The 14,039-nt window shown below is 35.3% G+C and overlaps 1 protein-coding gene across 10 annotated transcripts in view; it reads left to right on the forward strand.

Annotated features, from left to right (window-relative positions):
* ZNF292 (zinc finger protein 292) overlaps window positions 1–14,039 on the forward strand; it is a 111,382-nt gene that overhangs the window by 60,966 nt on the left and 36,377 nt on the right. For 6 of the 10 annotated variants that reach the window (XM_063812517.1, XM_063812518.1, XM_063812520.1 and 3 more), the window contains 3 exons: window positions 3,078–3,232; window positions 3,458–3,536; window positions 5,761–5,896. The exons of 1 other annotated variant lie outside the window; for it this stretch is intronic. In XM_063812517.1, the coding sequence (XP_063668587.1) occupies window positions 3,078–3,232; window positions 3,458–3,536; window positions 5,761–5,896 (370 nt within the window). Of the gene's footprint in view, window positions 1–1,066; window positions 1,235–2,172; window positions 2,318–3,077; window positions 3,233–3,457; window positions 3,537–5,760; window positions 5,897–9,947; window positions 10,057–14,039 lie in introns of those variants that run through there. 3 more of the 10 variants (XM_063812521.1, XM_016955975.4, XM_016955979.4) reach the window with 3 other exon arrangements.

The raw sequence follows: 14,039 nt of genomic DNA on the forward strand, positions 1-14,039 counted from the left end.
TGAATGATCTAGCTGGTCAAAAGATTGGAGAGTATAACCATTTCAGATCCATAAGAAATATAAGTTCTTCTTTATTTGAGGGCTGTTTAGAAGAAAGTTAAGAATTCTTCTGTGTAGGGGTCAAAAGAAAACTTCCCTTCATCCTCTGAAGGTTCACTGAAAATCACCTGACAAACAGCAGATTAATAGGAGAAGTGGCATACAGATTTATTAATGAAAGGGAGGTGGGGAAATGTGGGTGATTTTAGAGGAGGATTGTAAATTATTTTTAGGGGAATTCAATGGACTTGAACATACAGTGGCCTGGGACAAAGTCTATTGAGCCTGCTAAGCATTCAGTGATTTGTGACAGAAGTCTGGCTAGGTGTGTTGACAGACTTCCGTCTTCCTGCCCTATGAGTTCAGTTAATGAAAACTCAGGGAGGGGACTGTTAGAAATGCTTATTCCCGGTGCCACAAAGAAATAGCACTCAAACATAAATTTAATTTTCACAGAAAGGCAATTTTTACTTTCTGCAGAAAGGGTGCTCCTTGCAGATGGAACAATGGTGAGACCACACCCGGACAGGGGAGGGGAAGGAGTTCTTGTTCCTGACGCAGGTATCCCCTACTGCTGTGTCGTTCCTGTATTGGCTAGGGTTGGCCCGCACAGTCTAAGCTAATTCCAACTGGCTATTTTAAAAAGAGCAGGGGGTATGAGCCAGAGTGGTAGGGTGAGTAGTTTGGCGGGAAGGATGGTTAGAAACAGGTAACTAAAGGTGACTTAGGTCAGAGCAGGTGACCAGGGGTGACTAAGGTAAAGCAGGTGACCGGGATGAGTCAGGATGGACCAGGTGACCAGGGAACAGATGTGAACTACTGATTAGGACTGGTGGGAAAGTTGTTTACTGAAACTTAGAAGCAAGGGGGTGAAGAGAACCAGGAAGCTAAACTTTAAAATGGAGAATCAAAGAATAAGAGAGCTGAACATACTGACATACTGATTCTTTGAAGAGAAACTTGGGGTTCACTATATTTAACAGGATCAAAGGTAATTTTCTTCTTCTTTGGTGGGCCTGGACTTTAGACAGATAAGGAAACTTCACAGAACAACTTCATACTGTGTTTTGCGAGAAAGAGGATCAAGAGATGGAAAGAAACAGGGGAAGGTCAGAGAGACTCTGAGGCTGCTTCTTCAGCATGTCAAAGTGCCACAGTTTGGGGTATCAGTTTCTGAGCCCCAACACCTGCAAAAGTGAGTCTCTGGATTGGGATTATATGTATAATAGTGACATGATTAGGCAAATAAAAGGCTTTAATTTCTGTGTTTACATCGAAGCTGAATAATCTTGGATATAATGTAGGCAGCTTGGGTATAATGTAGGCAGCTTCATCTCATGTTCCATGTTGACCAGCTACAATGTCATTTGTTCATCATTACATTTAACAATGCCAAGAGGGTACAGAAACATGGATTCCCCTCTTCCCCAGCATCTCTGTCCCTGCTTGGAACTTAAAAGATCAGGAATAGCTTTACCTTCGGGTTTCATGTGGATTGAGCTAAGGAACTTATCTCTGGTTGTTTTTATCCTCACGTAGAATCTATTTTGTACCATGAAGGTTTGGGATATAATGGGATTGTGAGGTGAGGTGCAAGTGTGGACGAGAGCAAATTTGTTTCAGGGTTCATCTGGGAAAGATTGCAGTGTTTTTTCCTGGATATCTGAGAAACAAGTTTTTCCACTTCAACTTTACTGAGAAATTTTGCTGTGGAGTTGGTTTTGGACCTAGTTGAGTATCCCCCGACACCCCATCCTACATCCTGCACTGTGGCTGCAGGTTTTCTGTCCTTTCTGTCTCTAGCAATCAGTATTTGCCCTCACTTCTTAGGGGGAAAGGAAAGGAAAGGATTAGTTGAGAGCCAAGGTCTGTGAATATATGGCTATTCAGTTGGTGAGTAGTTATTTTGTTGCCCTTTAGTTTACCAGCTTACTTTTTCTATTGCTTTCGTCTAATCACTTACTAATTCTGTTAGTTGGAAGTTAGTAGAGAGGTCAAGGTAGTAAGTGCTTTGGTAGTAGAATACAATCCCCCCCACCCCTTCCCTCCCTCCAGTTTTTAAAAGTGCTTCTGTATGCCAGAGGATACAGGCCCTCAGGAAATTTTTTTTTCCTTCAATACCCTATTTTCTAGGAAAAGACACCTGAATTTCCATATGTTTGATTAAATGAGTCTTAAACCCTGAAGTGTGGAGAGGACCAATTGTGGCAGTCTTCTGTGTTATAAAAACATTTAATTAGAATCTCTCTTCATTTAGCCTAACTATAGAACCTTTTAGGTAAGAGTCTTAACGTGTGTGTTTCTGTATAACTTATCTTTCCATTATCTCCCATCTCTTATTCAGTAAGATAAATAGCATCTTTTAAAGTAATTCTGATGAGGTAAATTTAAAATATTCACTTAATTGAAAGATGAGAAATATTTTTAATTAAAAAAACACTATTACAAAAATTGCTTAACCTTATAATAATTCTTTAATATCTTTAATGTTGATTTTTATATGTTGAAAGTCTTTGGATGACTTTTTAATTGCTAGTGCTTGTCAAAAAATTATTAATTTGTATGTACTGTTATTTTTTTATGGACTGAAAAAGGACACGTCTTTGCTGACCATACATGATTTATTTTGTTGTTCAATATTGAATTTTCTGCTGCTTCTACGAGAAACAGAAAACAGATATTATTTCAAATTCTTCACTGCATACCTGGTCAACTGTTACTTGCTCAGGTGTCTTTTTAAAATAACTTTAAAAACTTACTAGGGAATAGAGGAGATAACTCTTGCACTATTTAAAACTAGCCTTGATGAAATTATGCTGTTGCTGGATGAATTAATACTAATCTTTTCTCCTACAGAGAGCTGCCAAAAATATGACTATGACTTTATTTCATTTAATATTTTAATCAATATAAACTACTTTTTGTTTTTATAAATAAAAATCTGTATTTTTCAAAATTTTTCAGGAAAAAACAGCTGATGAGTCAATGTATATTTTGATTTACATTTTGAATACTTTTTATTATTCCTTCCAAAACAGACACTCCTAGAATATGCAGAGAAATGGAAAACTTCAGAAGATCCCTTACCTTTATTGGAGGTATACACAGTGGCTATCCAAAGTTATGTTAAAGCCCGACCTTATCTTACCTCTGAATGTGAAAATGTAGCCTTGGTTCTGGAACGCTTGGCATTGTGAGTAGACCTTTGAGTAAATAAACTAGATTTAGCTTTAAAAATACATAGACACACACACACACACACACACACACACACACACCATTAAATCTCAAGTCTTATAGTTTAATTTTAAGTAGATTAGTTATGGGGAGTCTGCTTATGATACTAGAATTACTGGTTTTATAATTTCCTTTGAATTTTAATAATTATTCCTCTCCTTACCAACTTTTTGTTTTTTAGAAGCTGTGTTGAACTTTTACTGTGTCTGCCTGTTGAGTTATCAGATAAACAGTGGGAACAATTTCAGACACTGGTGCAGGTGAGAATCTTTATCTTTAGATTTAATACAGGTATATCTTATGTCAGTTTTCCTTACTCTTAAAAAAGTTATTCAGTTAAATTTTAAGACATCTCAATAATGACAGACATTAATTACTGATCTTATTGACACTAGTATCTTACATAGAGTAGATCTCAACAAATGTTTGCTAAATGTATATATACATTTAGATAGATTGAATAATCTTTATGATCAGATAATTAGGGCTTTGTAAGAGCAGCAAGGGAACACAAAAGAAAGTGCCCTCATTTGGATTTAGAAACAGTTAAACTGGTTTCTGAAAGTCTTCAATGTGCTTTATAAGAATTTCACATGTATCATTTAATCCTCATGAAAATTTGTGTGGATAGGTATATTTTCCCCATTTTAAAGGTGAGGAAACTGAGGCTCATACTCCAAAATAATTATATGCCCAAACTTGTCTAGCTAAGATCACATAGTAGTTATTCGAACTAAGGTTCTTTATTCCAAAGCCCATGCCTTTTCTTCTGTCTGAAAACACATGCTTTGTCTATTTTATTTAGTGTTGTTATTCTGCTTATATGAGGTACTACACAATTTAGCAGTTAGTAGTCTTGAAGTTTTTTCAAGAATGTTAAATTTTGTTTCAACACTAGAGCTGGATGTATTATGGCTTCAACTAAATTTTGATTAATTGGTTAGTTAAAAAGAATGCTCCTGCCAGCTAGTTTCAAAGCTATAGTTCTCTTTCTCTCCATTTCTCTTTCCAGAGTTCTTAAAATATCTTTAGGCCTTAAGATTTTCTGTAAGAAATATATTAAAGAGGTATAGCCTTAAATTTTAGAAGCATGTAAAATAAGCTATAGTTAGGCAGAGAAATAAACTTTCCTGTTTTAATATTAAACATTAAAATCTACATCAAGTGCAACAGGCCCTTGAAGGTGGAATTCATATCTTATTTAACGTCATAGGATTCTGCATAATGTCTTACACATAACAGATGCTTAATAACTGTTTGTTGAAATGAAAGTGTCTTGTCCTGTTTGTCACATTGCAACTAACTTTTTGATCATGCATATTCTACTTCAGATATCCGTAACTTGTATCTTAGGTTTTTTTTCCAAAAAGTATTTTTAGGTAAATTATTTTGAAACTTCTTATTGCTTGCCATTCAGATACACCCTACCACAGAATTAATATGCATAACCAGAATTCCAAATGCTACTGATTTTGTTTGCCAACGTAAGATAAAATTTTACACTTTCCTTTTTGAAACAAAAGGACTAGTTAATACCTTTTTAGATGGATTATGAAGGAAGTAACTCTTTACATCCCTCTACATTCAGTTACTTAAAGAAAACTTAGTAAAGCACCTGAACTTTGTTGGAATGGGAATATTTGGATGGCTTTGAGGATTAGACTTTTTGTTTGAACATAGCATGCAGCTTTAAGAGTTTCTACAACACTTTGCTCCCATTTCTGAGCTTCCTCAAGGTTAGTTTATGCCTGTTTAACAGCATTTATTTTCCCTGTGTTTTAACTATTTAAACATTTCTTTACCCAGAGGATAAGCCCCATAAAGTCAGGGACTAGTTGCTCTTCTCTAGAACTTTGTTCGTAGAAATTCTCAATAAACAGTTTCTGAATTGAATAAAAACTATTGGTCTTTTGTGGACTGAAGACTATGCCCATTTCATGAACACTTGGAAACAACTAGCAGGCAAGGTTCATCATCAGCTTTAATGTGAAATTGCCAGAACTATACAATGAATAAATGAAAAAATCATGCATTTAGTTATTTTCTTTTTGTAATTCCCTTTTATTGGAATATGCGTAAGTTGTCACTTAGTTCGTTATGCAAATCTTTTTATTAATGGTAGATTTGGGGGAAAACTTTTTTAAACAAAGAGGATATAAAATGTGTAAGGTCTTTTATGCGTATGGATATTCTGATTGCTTCCTTGAGGAATAACTTTACTCCTGGCTTAGATTTTGGGGAAGAAAAAATACAGACTTACTTCTGTAAATACATTATATTTATTTAAGATTTGTAAATGATGTATTTCTTATCCTTGAAATTCATCTTTAAATATTAGAAGTAAAGGAATTGAGTACTTTGTAATGTGATGTGAAATTTTTAAGATGAAAGTCTTTTCAGAAGTTTAGTGTTATATTTAAAGCCTGATAAGCTTGCTTTTAAAAATCTGTTGTAATTCTTTGGATGTTTATTTAATATTTATAGGTAGCTCATGAAAAGCTGATGGAGAATGGCAGCTGTGAATTGCATTTTTTAGCTACTCTAGCTCAAGAGACTGGGGTGTGGAAAAACCCGGTACTGTGCACTATTCTTTCCCAGGAACCATTGGATAAGGATAAAGGTAAATTTTTGAGAGACAGAGAAAAAAAGAATAATTAGACTAGAAAAAATAAGTGTTAAAGTTGTTTTGATATAATTTATCTCAAGATATTCCAAAGAAGGACCATTTAATTAAATATCTTCTGAGGTGTGCTTGAGGCCCTGCGCCTTTATTTTATTTTGGGGAAGATGAATTTATACGATTATAGAATCGTAGATTAACAGATAAACTAGAATTTTTTCCCAACATCTTTTTAACAGAGGAATTCCTTCTGTAGCTTCTGACAGGTGGCAATCCAGTTTATATTTGATAATTTATTTGATAGTTGGGAGAAACAGAAATAGGGTGCTGAAATGCTTTTCCTCAAAATAAAATAAGAAGTCAATACTAGAACTCTTTAAGTCTTTTGTCTCTAAGATTAAAATGCTTTCTCAGTTTATTGCTCAGTCTTATTGTATCCCCTGCGTTTTTCTTATATGAGCTCAGCCTGGTATCCTATTGAAAGTAGATGGCTAAATTACTTATATGTATAACACTTAATGTTTTTTAGAGTTTAAAATTTATATAGACCCTGAAGAAAAGTACAGTTGTATTCTAGATACTTTTCTTGAGATTATTTAGGAAAATGTGCCCAAATATCACCCTAACCTTTCCCAAGGTATTTAACTAAAGAAGTAAATTTTTTAAAAAAATTGTAATATATCTAATGGAAAAGCATGTATTTACCACTGTAAGCTTCTTCCGTCATTTATTGCTGCTTTTCTTGTTGATCAGTGGCAAATTCTAGGAAGTTTTGCTATGTGATAGCAAGTTATGAAGGCCATGAGAAGGGAGTGTTAAGTCTATTGCTTGTGAGCTCTTCTGGTACTTTGATATTTACCCAAAGCCTTCCCAGCCAATCTTCAAACTTCTCTTTAGGTTGGTTATTCCTACTTGATTTCTGTTTTCACCATTTTCTCCATGCTTTCTTGATCGTTCTAGCAGTGTACTTGTTTCTTAGTTTTCACAAGAGGTTTATTTTTAGTATCCCCTACCTTCATGGATATCCAAAAATTAGCTACAGTGTTCTCGAGACCTTGGAAGGAGATCCTTTCATTACTTAATAATAGTAATTTATTTATTTATTTACTTATTTATTGAGACAGAGTCTTGCTCTGTGGCCCAGGCTAGAGTGCAGTGGTGCGATCATGGCTCACCGCAGCCTCACTTCCAGACTCAAGTGATCCTTTCAGCCTCCTGAGTAGCTGGGACTGCAGACACATGCCACCACACTCAGCTAATTTTTGTATTTTTATTTTTTGTAGAGACAGGGTCTCCCTGTGTTACCCAGGCTGGTCTCGAACTCCTGGGCTCAAGCCATCCTCCCACCTCAGCCTTTCATAGTGTTAGGATTACAGGCATGACTGACCACACCCAGCCTAACAATAAATTTAAAAGTTGAGAATCTTAGATTTTTTTTTTTTTTGCCTTGCCATATTAACTTTATTCCCAATAGATTAATACCAGTATGCTTTAGTTCTAGCACCAAATTATACTTTCTGATCTTCTCAGCTTTTAGAAATATTAGATGTGATATATTAGTAATAATATCAAATTACAAGTTCCTCACAGTTTGGAAAGTGCTTTTATATGCATGGTTTTATTTAACCATCATAGTGAATGCTTTGAAAAAGATAGGATCCTTATTGTCCCTGTTTTTCAGATGAGAAAATAGAGGCTCAGAAAGATGAGTATTTTTTTCATACCACATTACCAGTGATGAGAGGCAGAGCCAGGAATTAAAATCAGACCTCAGCCTCTCCCTATTATGCCCTGTTGCATCTAGCCTAATAAAATAGAGTTGCACCTACTCTAAATAAAGGAGTAACTCCTTTTCCCATTGTCAGTTTCTGAACAGCATTTTGCCAAATTCACATATTATGCTAAAGCAGGAAAAAGGAACCTTTATCCTAGCGGAGATTTCAACTTTATTTGAAAAGATAATGTGCTTGATTTCTTTACTTGTTTGTGCCTAACATTGTATCTGTTAACCAATGTCTCTGCCCATCTCTGTGCTGCTTTATTTCTTGACCTTCATCTGTCATAGCCACTGGAATAATTAGGACTATGCAGCCAGGGGAGTTTTCTGCAAATTAGATGGATTGTAGGTAGCCAAACTAATACAATACAGCTCATGAAACAACCAGAGAGATGTTACATGATGGAGAGATTTGCACCCATAATCTAGCCTGCAGCAAGTTTGAAGAGAATAAGAGCCCAGAAAATAAGTATACCTCTATAGGTTATACTCATTCGTTTGTTTATAGTGAAGCCTTTGAAGTTTTGGTGTAGTATTTGAACAGTGAATAATCTGATTAATTCTGAGTTATTTTAGTTTATTTTTTTCAATTGACTGATTTTGGACCTACTAAAGCCCAGCTCAACCGAGAAATACTCTTTGATTTGGGAGAGTAAGGGTGGACAGGACTCAAAGATACTGGTTTCACTTCAACATTTGAGTATCCTAGAGTGAGGTAGCTCTAATAACTAAACCAATACAAGTCAAGTAGATGGTTTTGAATATCAAAGGAACTTTAGGCATACTTAAATATTACTTATGCCTCTCTTTAGTCATAATCTTGGGATTGGAAAGGTGCTTAATGCTCAATTATTTGTTACTCAATTTTAATTCCCCTCTAAAACATCACTGATAAATTAGCTTTTGCTCAAACACTTCTAGAGTATGGTACTTATGTAGTTCAGTCTATTCTTAGCCTGCGATTAGAAAATCTTCATTGTGAAAATTGTGAAAACTAATTTTTGGAGCTTCCAGCTTTTGGACTTGGTGCTGCCTCTAAAGCCATAGTAAAGTATAAATCTCTCTTTCACTTGGTAGCAATTGAGATTTTTAAAGATTGCCATCATGTCTACACTTAGTCTTCTTTTCTTTTCTTTAATTTTTTATTTTTGTGGATATATAGCAGGTGTACATATTTATGGAAGTCTTCTTTTGTAGACTAAAAACCTTGATGTGGCATGATTATAAATCTACAATCGTGATTCCTCTTTTTTGAGTGCATTTTATGTTTTTGTAGTTCTCTTAAATGTGTAAGTCTCAGCACTTCATCTGTACTCTAAATATGATCTGGCCAGTTTTGAGGTCAGAGGTATCCTCTTTCTCTTCATGCTAACAATTTATACTTAAGTTAGTGTAAATGTAAGATGACATTACGTTTTTGGGCAGCCATGTAATTCTCACAACTCAATGAGGTTACTAAAATCATTTAAAATTTTTAAAAAATAAATGCTAACTTTTAATTATGTCTTCTCAATCTACGTTTGTGTACTTTTTCTTTTGGTGTACAAGTGTATTACCTTTTTCTTCCTGTGTAATTTTACCATATTAGATCCATTCTGTCTCCCCAACTTGTCAAGATTCTTTTTAATCCTGATTTTGTTATTCAAGGATTTTGTCCTTCCCAATTTCCTCTCGTTTTGCAGACTTCATTTTCATATACCATATTGGCATCCAGGTTCTTCATCATAACCATAAAAAGGTCATGTCCAGAAATCAAGCTTCTGGGATACTTAAAAAATCTTTCTGCTTGCCTTTAGTTCTTACATCCATATCCGTTGATTATTATTGTTTTATCAAATATACCTATTTTCCCATAATGCTGGCCCATGGTTCTCCTTTTCTGTCTAAAGGATTTGGTGAAAGACCATAACAAGTGTTTGTGGCTGTGAAAAACTGGCTGTGACAGTTTTTCAGACTTTCCTTGTTTTTGACAAATGTTTGGCTAAAGTTCTTTTACGTAAGATTATTCAATACTGAGGTTAGTCTGACCTAATTTATTTTTTACATAAAAGTTTTTATTTTAGAATAGTTTTAAATTTATAGAAAAATTGTGAAGAGTTTCCATATACCCTGAACCCATTTTCACTCTCATTAATATCTTACATTAGTTTGGTACATTTGTCACAATTAATAAACTAATATTTATACTTTGTTATTAATTAATCCATAATTTATTCACATTTCCTTAGTTTTTACCTAATGTCCTTTTTCTATTCCAGGATTCCATCCAGGATACCACATTACATTTAGTCGTCATGTCTCCTTAGGCTCCTCTTGGCTGTGACAGTTTTTCAGACTTTCCTTGTTTTTGATGACCTTGACAGTTTTGAGGAGTACTGGTCAGGTATTTTGTAGAGTGTCCCTCAATTGAGATTTGTCTGATGTTGTTCTCATGATTAGACTGGGGTTATGGGTTTTGAGGAGGAAGACCAGAAAGGTAAAGTACCATTGCCATCACATTATATAAAGGGTATCTGTTGTCAACATGACTTATCACTGTTTTGAGGTTTTTTGAGGTTTTTTGTTTGTTTGTTTGTTTTTTGAGAAAGGGTCTCTCACACCATCACTCAGGCTGGAGTGCAGTGGCATAATCCCAGCTCACTGCAACCTCCAACTCCTGGGTTCAAGCGATTCTCCCACCTCAGCCTCCCGAGTAGCTGGGACCGCAGGCATGTGCCACCATGCCTGGCTAAACTTCTTTGTATTTTTTGGTAGAGATGGGGTTTCACCTTGTTGGCCAAGCTGGTCTCGAGTCCCTGACCTCAAGTGATCCACCTGCCTCGGCCTCCCGAAATGCTGGGATTACAGGCATGAGCACTACACCCAGCCGACTTATCACTGTTGATGTGAACCTAGACCACCTAGCTGTGGCAGCATGTGTCAGGTTTCTCCACTGTGAAGTTACTCTTTTCTCCCTTTCCATGCTATATTCTTTAGAATGAAATTACTATGTGCAGCCCATACTTGAAGTGGGAAGTTATGCTCCACCTCCTTGAGGAAGCAGTATCTACATGTTATCTGGAATTCTACACAGGAGATTTGTCTCCTCCCTATTTATTTTTTCAATCAGTCATTTATATTAGTATGGCCTTATATATATTTATTTTATACTTTGGTCATAATCTGATACTACTTTATTTTGTTGCTCAGTTTCTTCCAGTGTTGGCAGCTCTTTCCTTTGACTCTTGTGTCCCTCATCAATGGGTTTTGTTTTTTGTGTGATTACTTCCTTGCTTTCTGGCACTGTAATATGCTCCAGGCTCATCTGGCGTATTTCCTGCCTGAGTCCTGGAATCAACCATTTCTCTAGGGAGGACTTGCTCCTTTTGTTGGAGAATGGTATTAGAAACCAAGATCTATATTAAACTAAATATGAATTCTTACTGATGTCTCCAAGTCTAATTCATTAACACAAAGATCACTGTAGCCTCCTTCCCTTGCTTATCTGTGACCTCCCACTTCAACAAAATGTCATATAATTGGAATCATACAGTATGTAGCCTTTCAGACTAGCTTTTTCCACCATTGGCCATCCATTTACTTAATCCTAGTATACCCCTATAGGAAAAAACTTTATTAATTACAGTACAGTGCTTTTGTACAGTTCTTTTTTACTTTATTCTTACATTCTCCACTCATTTCCAAAGTTACTTAGGTCAGCACCTTATTTCTCCATTCCTTTCAGTGAGGTTCTTTTCATACATTTGTAATATATTTTGTTGTATTCTGTATTCCATCTTGGGCTTCCTGAACCTCCTAAATAACGTTTTTTTCAATTTGCATACCTTAAGATTCCCTCTTTTGTGTTGTATAGTTTTATAGATTTTGACAAATGAAAATAGTGTCGTGTGTCCATTACAGTAGTATACATAGTAGTTTCACTCCCTAAAAAAAAAAAAAGAAAAAAACTGTGTTTCATCTATCCAGCCTTCTCCCAAACACTTGACAACTACTTATCTATCTGCCATCTCTATAGTTTTGCCTTTTTCAGAATGTCACGTAATTAAAGCTTTTCATTCAAGCTTCTTTCACATAGCATTGTATATTTAACATTCATCCAGGGCTTTACGTGTCTGTTAAACCAATGAGCTATTAGCTCATTCCTTTTTATCACTAAATAATATTCCATTATATGGCTATACCACAGTATCCATTCACCTGTTAAAGGTGAATGGCTAAACAAACTGTGGTACAGCCATGTAATGGATGCTGTTTTTGATGTATGTGCTGCCAGTTTTTGGTGATTTGAATAAAGCCGTTATAAACATTTGCATGCAGGTTTTTGTGTGGATGTCAGTTTTCAGATCAGTTGGGTGAAAATACATAGGAGTATGATGGCTATGTCATATGGTAAGACTGTGTATAGCTTTGAAAAAAAAACTGTCTTCTAAAGTGCCTGTACCATTTTGTATTCTCATCAGCAATGAATAATTCCTTTTGCCCCATACCCTTACCAGCAATTGGTATTGTCCGTTTTTGGAATTTTAGCCATTCTAATAGGCATGTAGTGATATCACATTGTTATTTTAATTTGCATTTCTGTAATGACAAATGATTCTGAACATCTTTTCATATGCATATTTGCCATCTGTATATCTTGGGTGAGGCATCTGTTCAGATCTCTTGCCTATTTCTTAATTGGGTTGTTTGTTTTCTTATTGTTGAGTTTTAACAGTTCTTTGTATATTTTGGGTACAAGTTCTTTTTCAGATATGTGTTTTGCAAATCTTTTCTTTCCCTCTTGTGAAAGAATCCTCTTGTGGCTTGTCCTTTCTCTTAAGAGCAACTTAGCAGAAGTTTTACATTTTCATAAAGTCCTACTTCCCAGTTTTTTCTTCCCTGGATCATGCTTTTGGTATTTTATCTAAAATCTCATCGCCAAATCCAAGGCCATATAGATTTTTCTATGGTCTTTTCTAGAAATTTTATAGTTTCACATTTTACATATGGGTATATGATCCATTTTGAGATGAATTTCTGTGAAAAGTGTAACTTAATTTATGTTTAGTGAATTCATCTTGGCTCTTACTAGTCTCACTTCTTTTTCTGAACAATCACAACCCATCTTTTTTAATATAATTAATTTTTAAACTCTTATTCAGGATTACATCTGTTGCCATTTCTACAGTTTTGCAAGAAGTACCATCAGCCCCGTTTTGAAAATTACATTTTGCCATCTGTTTTCACTTATTCTATGGTGTGTTCTACTCTTAAATCTTAAGCTTATCAAAGAAGTAGAATAGTAAGAGTAGAAGAAATATACCTTTCTCTGCTATCATAAATAGTACATAATCAAACCCAAGTAGCAGACTTTCCCAAGAAGGTCTCACCATGCTCAGTTTTATTGTTCTCAGCATTTTTGGTGAGTTAGGTGTCATCTTGGGTTTTACTTTTATTAACATTTTGCATAGGTTGTTAGTACCAGGTGTCTGACACTCATGGTGCATCCTTGGTCTTAAACCTGTTTTTCCTTCTTTTGTATGTATTATTTTAAAATCTAAGCTCTAAGACAACTCCCTATTATAGTCACACTGAATTTTTTAGGCACTTTCCCTCTACTTCTATATTGGGTTAATTTGCAATTGCATAAATTGCAGTTTTGTCAGCTTGCCAGTCCTTTCTTGCATCTTGAGCACTGCAGTTCTCTTTTTTCCCCCCAGAACTCTTTTGTTTTCAAAGGAAATTTCTAAAGCTTTAGATTTTCCATGATACTTACAAATCATTCATGGTTTTGTGGGAAATAAGCCCTTATTTTAGTAATAAACTTTGCATTTTAAAGTGAAAATGGAAAAATTGCTCTTAGTTTGCTAGATATTAGCATACCTAAGATGCAATAATATTTTAGCAGGAGAGGGGATGGGAGGAGAGAGCTAGCGATAACTAATGTTGCCCAGGTAAATAGGGTGAGGTCAGCTCTGATTACATGCAGATTATACCCTACTATCTTATAATTAAATATAAGTATTTAATTATATGACCCAAAGTTTTCAGTTTTACTGAAAAGGATTTTTAAACGCACTCTTTGGTTTCTTAAAGCTCCTAGACAAGGACATTATTTTTTAGTGTGTGTATATATATCTATATATATAGATATATAGATATATAGATTTTTTTTTTTTTTTGAGATGGAGTCTCCCTCTGTCGCCCAAGCTGGAGTGCAGTGCGTGATCTTGCCTCACTGCAACCTCCGCCTCCTGGGTTCAAGCAATTCTCCTCCCTTAGCCTCCCGAGCAGCGGGGACTACAGGCATGCACCACCATGCCCAGCTAATTTTTTATATTTTTAGTGGAGACGGGGTTTCACTATGTTGGCCAGGCTGGTCTCAAA

Source organism: Pan troglodytes, chromosome 5, assembly GCF_028858775.2.
Source record: "Pan troglodytes isolate AG18354 chromosome 5, NHGRI_mPanTro3-v2.0_pri, whole genome shotgun sequence".
In the NCBI taxonomy this organism is placed as follows: domain Eukaryota; kingdom Metazoa; phylum Chordata; class Mammalia; order Primates; family Hominidae; genus Pan; species Pan troglodytes.